We start from the raw sequence: 12,240 nt of genomic DNA, 5'->3' as shown, positions 1-12,240 counted from the left end.
CGCTTGACCCCTGCCATCAGATTTTGTACAGCCACCTTGTCCACCTTCTTCGCCGCAGAAAGCCAGTTTGCCTTGAACTGCTGCTCGCCCTTAGCAGTTTTTTTGGTCTTCTTTAGGTTCCGCTTGACAATAGCCCAGTATTTCTCAATTGGGCGGAGCTCTGGCGTGTTGGGAGGGTTCTTGTCCTTGGGAACCACCTGCACGTTGTTGGCGGCGTACCACTCCATGGCCTTTTTACCGTAATGGCAAGATGCCAAATCCGGCCAAAACAGTACGGAACAACCGTGTTTCTTCAGGAAAGGCAGCAGACGTTTATTCAAACACTCTTTCACGTAAATTTCTTGGTTGACAGTCCCGGAAGCTATGAAAATGCTGCTTTTCAAGCCACAGGTACAGATGGCTTGCCAAACCAGATATTTCTTTGCGAACTTTGACAGTTTCATGTGCTTGAAAACATCTGCTACCTTTCCCCTTCCTTTTGCCGTATAAAACTCCTGTCCCGGAAGCTGCTTGTAGTCGGCTTTGACGTAGGTTTCGTCGTCCATTACCACGCAGTCAAACTTCGTCAGCATCGTCGTGTACAGCCTCCGGGATCGCATTTTGGCCGTCGTATTTTGTTTATCATCGCGAATTGGAGTCACTACCTTCTTGTAAGTCGATAGTCCGGCTCGTTTTTTGGCTCGATGCACGGTTGTAGACGATACACCCAGCTTATTTGCGGCATCTCGGAGAGAGAGGTTAGGGTTTCGCTTGAAACTACCGGCAACTCTCTTTGTCGTCTCAGCGGCTTCCGGTTTTCGATTTCCCCCCGATCCAGACTTCCTGGCTGTCGACAAACGTTCCCCAAACACTTTAATTACATTTGTAACGGTTGATTTGGCAACTTTTAGCGATTTTGCCAACTTTGCGTGCGAGTAGCTCGGATTTTCGCGATGCGCGAGCAAAATTTTGATACGCTGCTCTTCTTGCTTGGACGGCATTTTGACAACTGAAGAGTGAATTCCAAAATCAAAATAGGAGCAACATTCTACACACACACACCTTCAAAATGAGGGGTGTTCAGGTTTTTTAAATGCAAAATTGAAAGAAATACATCAAGTTGATATTGACCAAATTTTGACCGTATCACCCTTTACAACTGATCTGGTTGTAAATACGAGCGTTTCTGGTGCACAAGCATAAGTGCTCAGACTGGGAGAACTAAGCATGCGGTGGCTTTGGTAGAACGAAGGCATATTTTCCTTGTTTGTTTTGTGTCGCTCATTCGCTATAGAAGTCCAAAAAGAGTGTTGTCTGCACGTGCTAAGAGGAAGAGGTGACAATTGGCTTCTTCCTCTTTTATTTCTATCTCTATCTCTATCTTTATCTAGCTCTATCTCTATCTTACGCACATGAAATCGGCCAATTAGGAGCTGGTTCACGTTTGACAGAAAAGTGGTTCATTTTCGCCCCCGTATTGTCACCTCTTCTCTTAGTGCACGTGGTAAAATCCCTGTTTTACGTACATTTCTTTCAGTGGTGGGTAAAACGGAGGTTGAGCAGCGATTTGGTAAACAATTCAGCTACTATCCAGTGATGTGGTGGATAATTCAGTTATTATCCATATGAAACCAATAAATAGGGCGGACAAAAATGGTTTCAATTGAGTATTACATTTTTGCCTCTTAATTTTTATGAAATATAAATTTTACTTTTTGAAAATTTGAGACTGTGCAGTGCACGAGGTGCACATATGGACGAGACGCCACTGGACCACCGCAACAGATTTACCCAGTGCTGCAAAATATCAATATCAATACCTGCAAAATGCTGATTTTCACTAACTCCTTGATGTCAGTATCAGCCCAAACAGCTCCAATATCAATGTCACTCGCCTCAATGTCAGTGTGCAAATGACATTGACATCGTATGGAACGTACTGATATTCAAAGTTCAGCGGCAAATATTTCTCATATACACCAGCTAATCGAATTCTGATCTTTTGAAAACTCATCGGTACTATTAAAACACTGCAACGGTTACACGAAATGGTTTATTTTTTTAGATAAAAGTAAGATTTTTATCTTTTCTCTAGTGATATTCCTATGGACAGTGATCCAAGAGACGTTTCTCAGTGGAACTGACAACTAGAAATTAAGAGTGTGTGAATGATCTGGTGTTAACGGTGTTGAATGTAAACATAAACAAAGCAGAAATTCATATGAGAGTGAACTGTCAGTTCTACTGTGATCTGTCAAAAGTTCTTGGTAAACAAAAAAGTCAGCTGATCGCAACTGTCTCGTGGAGAGCCTTATATCTAAAGTCCATTGACATTGTTGACAGCACGCAGCACTGGATTTACCTCAACACAGAGAAAGGGGAACGAAAATAAAACTAGTCGCACAGGAAGACGAACAAAACAAAAATATAAACAAAACCAAAAACCGAAACTGCTATCTTCCACTTATCTTGACACGCTAGCACACATCGTGTGGAGGTGGTGACGATGCTAGGCGCTTAATACAAAAGTGACACTCAAGGAAGAAGTGTTAGTTTGTTTACTAAAATTAACTATGCCCATTTTGTTATGACAAGTTTTGCTATAAGAAATGCTCGTAGTGTTTATTAGCGAAATTCATATCAAATGTTGATAAATTGCTTAGAAAATCAGTTTGGCACGGAATTTGTGACCAGAATACACCTTCCGGTCGTATGAAACTGGTCAAAAGCTGTCCAAATACGCCCATACGTTGTTTTGTTTTGATTTTCTGTATGGCAAAATAGTGAACTTTTCGTGAACATTAACGGCAAAGAACTCACCAACACTGGGAGACCGTGAGCTCCTGCCCACCTGCAATAAAACCATCTCGGTCGCTGGCTGCATGAAGCACTAATACTTGTTCACTTTGGAATTGAGCACTCTTTAAACGGGTTACTGTGAACGGAACGAAAAAAACTGAATCGCGTTGGTCGAACGCTAGACTGAGAATGATCCATACCTGTTTGATCAAGGCAAATTTCTCGATGAACGCTTCAAAAGGTCCTATCTGCTTTGATCGATTCTCTTCATCCATTTTGTTTTTTGATAACCACGCCTACCACGCGATACCACAGCGTTGTGAGCTTTAAATAAGATATAAAAAGTATAGAGAATTCAAGCTGAGCATTGCATTAGGTCCTAAGTAACATTGATAGATTCTTTTCGTCGACTTTCTATTTCGTTAATAACTTGAGCACATAACCGTTTCTTGTTGTGTTTGTCGTATTAGATGATAGATAAAAGCTTCTTTAACCGATCTGTGTGTCAATGTTACTTAGATTAGGTATGCAATGCAGCAGTTTAGGGTAATTTTGAAAATCGACTTTTGGCCAGCTAGATTACAAGATATACCCCTCTGTGCGACGGCAGTGACAACTATAGCAACAGCGCCAACAGCCCTCCACAACACAATACAAATTCGCCAACAAACAGGGAGCGTTTGGAAAAAGCGAATCGTAAATTGCTGCACATAGGAAGGCGCGTCTCCATGACAAACCATGATTCAGTTTGTACTGAATTGGCTAAAATGTCTCATTTCAATCGCAAAACCCGATTTAACAAATTTCCTAAATAGTCGGTGGGTCACTTTTGCGATCAACATCCTGCAATCATAGTGATGATAACATGACCTACCCTGCTGTCTTCCACCCATTCGTCTACTGGCTATCTTTGGGTGCGAGTAAATCTCCCTATCCAACGCAACGGAGGATTTGGTCTTATGGATCAAGTATGGTTTAGTTTTGATTATCGCTCCATCCATCCACGCCGCTCTGCCCTCAGCACTTCCATCGCAGGAGCTTGGCTTCGATGCTCGTCAGTTTGCCCGTGGAAGGTGCCAAAGCAGGAGTGGTTTGTTGTTTGGAGAAAGGAATCCCGGACTGGATCCGGTCGAGTAAATATTGAAGGATTGGTAATTGAAGCATATGGAATAGTGTGGTGTGGTGGGAAGATGACCCTACCGGAAGGAGAGACCATCGCGGAAATGGAGGTTCAAGAAACCCTTGAAAGTGTTACGTCGGCGGTGCGTAACGTGCTTCCGTCGATAAGAAAGTTCAAACATGTGAGTGGTGGAGGGAGGGTTTCTGCTAGTTCCGGCAATTTCAATGATAATATTTTGTTTGGAATCAGAATGACCTGTTGGCATAAATTCAGTGATAAATCAAAATTTGTTGTCACATACATACTGTTATCGTCTGTTGGGGAAATAAGCCGCTTTTTACTTTGGTGATAACAAATTTGAAAGCGCTCTTTATTCTTTTGTTGCACATTCACTTGCGGTCTTGGATTTAATTTTGTTAACCTTTTTTTTCACAATATGTGCAATATATCTCTGCGATCACATAATTTTTCAAAAGTGTTATGTATTAGCACCATTGAAATAAATATGTGGTGCTGCTTTGTGTTTATTCCCATCTGGCCACGGTTCAGTTGTGCTTATCACATCTATGTAGTAATGATGCCCAGTGGACGAAGTCAAACTTTTATGTTATGGTATCCATCTTTGTTCTGTATGTACAATGTTGCAAAATTCGATAAATAATGAAAGCGTTTTAGCTGCTCATTTGTTTGGTAACTTTCTAGCTTTATTCAGCTTTCTTCTTCTTCTTCTTCTTCGCATTTCAAGCTTATTGCATATCGCATATTAGCTTATAGCGTGCTCTCAACTTAGTGTTCTAGATGCACTTCCACAGTTATTAATTGAGAGCTTTCGATGCCTGTACCATTTTTGCATTGGTATAATTGTGTGGCAAGTCCAATCATACTTTTATGCCCAGGGAAGTCGAGAAATTTTCCAACCCGAAAAATTCCTAGACCGGACCGGGAATTGAACCCAGTCACCTTCAGCATGGTTTTGCTTTGTAGCTGCACCTTTACCGACTGAGCTAAGGGAGCTTTACAGATTGTTAAAATTATCATAAAAAATTAACTACCCAAAATCGCATAATAGTCCCATATGGATAGGGAATCAAACAAATATGGGACTGAAATGCGATTACGGGTAATTAATGGCTGGCTATTATAATAGTAAATAAACAATTATCGGATCATTCAGGCAAGAACAAAAATTGTTGTACGAAAATGTCACTTTTGATCGAAATCACGTTTGCACGGCGAATGAGATCAACCCAAAAGTGCAGGAACTCAGCGATAATAAATTTGCGTCATGTTTTTCCACAGAAAAAAATGAGGCAAATTTACTCATCGCTGAGTTCCTAAATTTTTGAAGAGTATGAATTACTTTCTTACCTTACCAATCAGGCTAAGGTCTTGTTGTCCTCTGCTGTCCGAAGAAGTCGTCACCACTCTATTCGATCCATGGCCACGCTTCGCCAGCCTCGTAGTCTGCGAAGGGTCCACAGGTTGCCTTATACTTGGTGGATCCACCTTGCCCGATGCGTGCCTCTTCTTGTTCATCTTCTTCTTGTTAATCTTAATCTCACAATGGGCACGTGGAAGATGGATGGTTCTCGCAGCAGCTGGTGCAATTCGTGGTTCATTCGCCTCCTCCACGTTCCGTCATCCATCTGTATTCCACCGTAGATGTTACGCAACACCTTCCGTTCGAAAACACCAAGCATAGTCCAGGGCTCGTGGCCGTGGAGGACCACCGGTCTAATCAGCGTCTTGTATACAATAAACTTCGTGCGGCAGCGAATTTTTTTCGACCGGAGCGTCCTCTGGAGTCCAAAGAAGGCACGATTCCCTGCCATAATGCGTCTTTTAATTTCTCTGCTGGTATCATTTTCGGCGGTCACCAGTGAGCCCAAATACACGAACTCATTGACCACCTCGATTTCGTCACCGTCAATCTGAACTCGGGGTGGGAGGCTAACATTGTCTTCCCTAGAACCTCTTCCTTTGATGTATTTTGTCTTTGATGCGTTGACGGCAAGTCCAATCCGTCTAGCATCAGTCTTCAGTCTGCTGTACGTTTCCGCCATCGTCTCAAAGATCCGTGCCACGATGTCGCTGTCATCGGCCAAGTCAAGAAGCTGGATAGACTTCCTGAAGATCGCGCCACTCGTGTCTATCCCAGCTCTTCTGATCACAATATCACAATCAACATAACAATGTTCACTGAACCAAAGGGCAGGGCTCTTCAGCATTCACTTTGTATTCTCCCGAAATTTCCATGGAATTATTCTATGAGTTCCTTTTAAGTTCTGCTCAGAATTCCATTGGAACTCTTTGAAACATCTAAAAATTATCGCCGGAATTTAAAAAAAAAACCCTCTTTAAAATTTCCTTCGAATTTTTCTCAAAATGTCATTGGAACTATGCTCGGAATTCAATTGTTTTGGAATTTTCCTCAGAACTACCTTGAAATTAACGTTCCTTTGGATTATTCTCAGAATCTCCGTTGAATTAAATTTAGATTTCCCTCTCACATATTCCTTAAATTTCTCCTCAAAATTTGTCTAGAATTCAATTCTTTTCCTGATTCCTTTGAAATTATCCTGTTAAATTCGCGAATTTAAATTGCAACCCTCTTTTCAGCGAACATCCAAAGTTTTCTCCGAAGATTTCCATGGAATTATGCTCCGGATTTTTTTTTTTATTTTCTTTTTCATAAACTTCATTGAATGTATTCAAAAATTCCACGGATGTTCCTTTGAATTGTCTCTGAAATTTCATTAAAAATTTCCTTTGAATCCTAATCAGGGTGTACTTGAAATTCTACTCAGCATGCTTGACATGCACATTTGTACACACCAGCTGCTCATTTGTTAATAACTTTTCACTCAGTTGTTGAAAGTTGTTTTTATTTCAAGTAATTGATAGATAAAGATCTTAGTATACTAAAGTTCTGTCCAGTGTCCGGAAACACTTATTGTGTTGCAGTGGCACGGAAAGTGACCGCTGCAAGAATTATTTTACAGCGGTTTGTCCATCTAGGCGCCCATTTTCTGTGGTATAAATTTCACGGTGTTTCGTGCAGTGAGTCAAAAATTATTCCAGATGGAAGCCGAAAGGAGAGAAAAATTCTGCATACCCAAGTTGATAATCCAACGTGGTCCGCAATAAAAATCGCAAAAGCGTTGAAAATCGCCAAATCAACCGTGTATGATGTGCTCAAACGTTGCAGGGAGCGAAAGAGCGTGGATCGAGTGCCTCAAGGTAAGCGTCGTAGTGGAACATATGACAGCAAGCTGAACCAGAAGGTGTTGAGAACCGCCAGAGCAAACCCTGGACTATCAAATAATGAAATCGCACAAAAATACACTGCTGCTCGTAGTACCGTTCGAAGAATTCGTTTGCTAGCAGGATATCGTTCTTATCGAGCCAGCAAGCAACCAAACAGAACGTTGAAGCAAAGTTTCGTCACCAAAACTTGAGCTCGGAAATTTTACCAGCAGGTTTTGACGAAGTACCAAGGATGCCTGCTCATCGACGATGAAACCTACGTCAAAATGGATTTCGGACAGCTTCCTGGCCAAAAATTCTACATGGCGACGGCACGAGGAGATGTTCCTGCAAAGTTTAAGTTTGTTTTTATGGACAAATTTTCCAAAAAACTGATGATTTGGCAAGGAATATGCAGCTGCGGAGCAAAGACCAAAGTGTTCGTGACGAATAAGACGATGGACTCGAAGCTGTACAAGGAAGAATGCCTCAAAAACCACGTACTACCTTTCATTAAAGCACATAAAGGTCCCTGAAGTGTTGGCCAGATTTGGCGAGTTGCCACTACAGCCGGGAAGTCATCATAATAACGTAGATTTCATCGATAAAAACATAAATCCACCCAACTGCCCGCAGTTCCGGCCCATCGAAAGATTTAGGGCAATAATGAAGCGGAAGCTTAAGAAAAGTGTGGAACAAATGTGCCAAGGAAGTTGACTCCGGAGGTGTGCAGCGTTTGATGGGAGGAATAAAGAAGATAGTGCGAATTTTCATTATAAACGAAGAGAAATGATTTGTATTGATAGTTTTTCCTAAAAGTACAGTGAATTACGTTTGTTTTGATGTATTAACCTTATTTGTTCGTCAATCCGTTACCGAGAAACAGATGATTTTATTATTCCGGATTCTAAATGGACATAGCTTTATAGATTTACCAGCAATAGGTAAATCTTATCATTTCAGTCAAAACCAATGAACTTTTACAGTTAAAGTCAGAGATGTGCAGCAAGCATTTCTCACTTCATTTTTACAACGCAAAAAAAATACAGTTTATTACGAGAATTAAAATCTACTTTTTTACGTATGAATAACAGGCTTAAACTCTATTCTATCTACTGCTTCAAAAATAACTATGTTTCGTCAACTGTGTGCAAAGTTATTAGCAAATGAGCAGTTCGTGACTAAAACTGTGTATGCCAAGCATGCTACTCAGAACTATCATGGTATTCTCCACAGGTTTCACATGGAATCTGGCGTTCCACAGAACTACCTTGAAAGCAGATTTGACTTGATGTGTTGCTAACAGTACCTCCGCCAAAGCTCCCTTGAAATGCAATCCTTAGAAGTTATCATCAATTCCATGATCGCTTGAAAATTATCTTGATTTTTTTCTTCAAATCTGTGATCCTGGGAAATATTCAATGTACATCATCATTGTTCAAAAATCCTGGAAAATTTCACAAAGCATAACTATTTTTGAGTCCAGAATATCAAACAAAAATTTGACAAAAATTTAGATGGTCCAGAACCTGAAAAAAAAAACAATTCAAACTTCAGAATTTATAAAATTTATTTGGTTATTGGACTATGAAGTTCAATGAGTAAAAGAAAAATTCGAGGAAAATTAAATATTTTTATAATAAAATGAATTACCTATTTACTATGAAATAATCCTTAGTAGGAGGATTTGACAATTCCCTGAGTAATGATGAATTTCCCTGAGAGTTCCAGATTTTTTTTCAGGAAAAAGAAAATTCCCTGGGGATTCCTGGTTTCCCAGGCAGAATACACCATTGAGTCGCCATTTTTTTCATAAAATATATCTTTATTAATCGGCTCCGTAGAGTTTTATAAACATTTGAGTCTAAACAAAGAACATAATTAGCAGAAAAGTTTAATAGGTCTTTTCTACATACCTCACCTTTATTCAAGAAAAGTTCAATAGTGAATTGAAAATATAAAGTTAGAAAGAAGATGACTTTGCCCCTATGCTTGCGAATAAATGGCAATACACGCTACAAAATCGAGTTAGACGTACGTTTCGTTATCGATCAAAGTGCAGCCTTGTGTTTCGTCAAAACACGGTCGTACAAAAGCCTTGTACGCTTTTTGGTCACGGAATTCAGCTTCATGTGCCGGTTCGGATGTTTACTGGCTTTGTACGGCTTGATCCTTCCCTGGCAAGGATGTTCCGCACCGTTTGAAGGTTGGCGTTGTACCTTCTGGCCACATCTCGGATCGAAGGCCGGGGTTGGCTTTGACGCACCTCAACACCTTGCTGCGCAGCTGACGATCCCTGGTTCCAGTTTTTTCGTAGGTCCGCTGATTCCTTTCCACACTCAGGGTTTCCTTGTAGGTTTTGAGCACTCGAAAAACTGTTGTTTTCGGCATCTTCAGCACCTTAGCCAGCTTGGAACTGAACCACTCCGGATTTTCCAGGTGTTTGTGTACAATATTTTTCTTCTTTCGAGTTCCATTTGACGTTATTTCTGAACACGATCGACTACTTTGATCAAACTTGCACCAGTTGTTCTTATAGTCGCTATATTCATAGTCTGGCGAATAGAATCTCGGGAACCAATTGAGCTGTCGAATAGCGGAACCAATCGAGAAAATTACGACCAACAACAGAAAAGAGCACATCAGCTATTGCGACCAAAACTTCGGAAACCGTTTTCTCGTGACCAGGGGTTGAAACTGTTGACGTTTTTTACTACACTCGCTTCGTTGTCGTGGGCGACAGTCTGTTTGTATTCGTACTCTCATGCTCTACCGTCGTCTCTCTTACACAATAAAATTATCAAATAACTATCATATGATGTGATTTAGTTCTTATTCCTCAATTTGGTGTAAATTAAACCATTTCTGATCAGTTATGTTATTACTAGGACATCGTTGTTTGCTATTTTCCGAATTCACACAAGTACAATATCAGCTGCTCTTATTATGAGAAAAACTAAAATACATACATTCGTGACGGTCTTCGGTGACAGTGTCGTATGACAGAGCCTGTCATATGACATTTTAGTTTGGTACTGTAATTTGATAGCTTATTTTACAAGCGTCGGAAGCAAAGGCAGTCGATTAGCACAGAAAATGTGTCGACTACGGTGACCGCTTACAAGACTGCTCGTGACTCAAGGCTTGCATACGCAAACTAACACCATCTTTAGGTTATGGAAAGTTTCCCCTATCCATTGATGCTGATAATTTACCTTCGATTGGTGAGGAAAGAATAATCAACGTTTTGATTATAAAAGTTGATAGTACTTTTTCAATTGTTGGTATAGGGGAAATGACGGCTTCGGCATGACAGACTATTTTCGGCAACACAAATTGAAACACTATTTTCACTGGATTTTTTTTACGAAAACACTTGTTGCATGTAAAGTTTATGTGTATAGGTGATATATATGGCTGAGTGTGCAATATGTAATTTGGGGATTTTGGTAAGTGATTTGCCGGTTATCTGTGTGGGTAAGTGTGCTCGTGTATTTCATTGCAAGTGCACTACACTCACGCGGACTCAGGCAAAACTTATCACAGATAATGCAAATGTTCTATTCAAGTGTAGTAATTGTCTGTCAGATCAGAGTTGTGACGAGCAGAATGTATCGGTTTCGGATACCAAAATGCTGGGGGAAGCAATGAAGCAATTGTCTTCTGTTGCTGACTCTATCACTGGTATACGAAACAACGTTGCTGCTCAGATAGACAACGCGTTGAGAATTGGCATGGAAAAAATGCAACAAAATATGAACGATTCTTTAAGTTGCTTTGAAAAATTAATTAGTGAGAAATGGAATACGATGACTAGTTCATGTTTTGAAATTAGTACGGAAAAAAATTTAGCTGCAACGAATGGTGCATCTAGGACGGTTCATTCTGAATCGGACCGAAATCCCAGACGCAAAAAACGTAAATTTCAAAATAGTGACAACGATTCGACTGATGATGTTTTTCAAGAAAATGCGAGTTTTGCGGATGTTGTAAAAAGATCTAGTCATGCAAGTAAAAGTAAAAATATTAGTAACAGTAATAGTAACATTAACAGTAACAGTAACATTAACAGTAACAGTAACATTAACAGTAACAGTAACAAACAGAGTAATCGTAAGACTCGTCCGGTCATTGTGATCAAACCAAAAGAGTCCAAACAAGCTTGCGAAGATACTCGTAAGTTTTTGAAAACTCAGTTGGATCCAAAAACACACAAAATCAGTAATTTTAGGAATGGTAAAGATGGCTCTATTATTGTTGAGTGTGCAATTGGAGCTAATCTTAATGATGTAAAAACTGGTATTGAAAGCAATCTGGGTGAACAATATAGTGCTGTTGTTCCCACTTCGGTGCCAAGATTGAAAATAGTGGGCATGAGCGATCAGTTTTCCTCCGATGTCTTCATTGACTACTTAAAAAGTCAAAATGAAGACATCGCTATAAATGATGTTAAAGTAGTGAACATGTTTGAAAATCCACGCTTCACTTATAACAAGTTTAGTGTTGTAATTGAAGTCGATGTCGATACTTATAAATGTTTGTTATGTGCGAAAAAAGTAAATGTAGGGTTTGATCGGTGCTCGATAGTTCCCGCGATTAATGTGTTGAGATGCTTCAAATGTGGAGAATTTGGGCACAAGAGCATGGATTGCAAAAATTGTGATAGATGCTCTAGGTGCAGCCAACAACACAAAACGTCGGAGTGTACGTCAACTGTATTGAAATGTATTAATTGTTTGAAAACGAATAAAGAACGAAAAATGAACTTGGACGTCAACCATGTTGCATTTAGCTCGGAATGTTTGCTTTATAAAAGACTTTTTGATCAGAAGAAAAGCAGCTTGCGTTTCAATAAATAGCAGCCAAGTTCCAGGAATGTGAATCAATTCGATTTTTTATACTTGAATATTGCGGGGTTGTCAACAAACTACGTAGCATTACGTCAGATTGTTGAGGAAAAACGTCCTCTTTTAGTTTTCTTATCTGAAACTCATATTGTAGAAACTGAAGCTTTTGATCAGTATAGTATTCCGGGATATATTGTTGCTGCTTGTTTATCACATTCTAGACACACTGGCGCTGTTGCTATTTATGTC

The 12,240-nt window shown here is 40.0% G+C and overlaps 1 protein-coding gene across 6 annotated transcripts in view; it reads left to right on the top strand.

The window, feature by feature from the left end:
• Positions 1 to 12,240, top strand: part of LOC135712718 (calpain-A-like) — a 111,962-nt gene that overhangs the window by 62,615 nt on the left and 37,107 nt on the right. The window contains exon 1 of one of the 6 annotated variants that reach the window (XM_065235738.1): positions 3,931 to 4,079. The exons of the other annotated variants lie outside the window; for them this stretch is intronic. Within the exon in view, the coding sequence (XP_065091810.1) occupies positions 3,969 to 4,079 (111 nt within the window). The 5' untranslated portion in view covers positions 3,931 to 3,968. Of the gene's footprint in view, positions 1 to 3,930; positions 4,080 to 12,240 lie in introns of those variants that run through there. 6 annotated transcript variants of the gene reach the window in all.

The sequence above is a fragment of the Ochlerotatus camptorhynchus genome, unplaced genomic scaffold (assembly GCF_037179485.1).
Source record: "Ochlerotatus camptorhynchus isolate MF236.1 unplaced genomic scaffold, CSIRO-AGI_Acam_v1.1 ptg000503l, whole genome shotgun sequence".
Lineage (NCBI taxonomy): Eukaryota > Metazoa > Arthropoda > Insecta > Diptera > Culicidae > Ochlerotatus > Ochlerotatus camptorhynchus.
The sequence above is the reverse complement of the archived record's forward strand: the minus strand, read 5'-3'. Positions and strand labels throughout refer to the sequence as shown.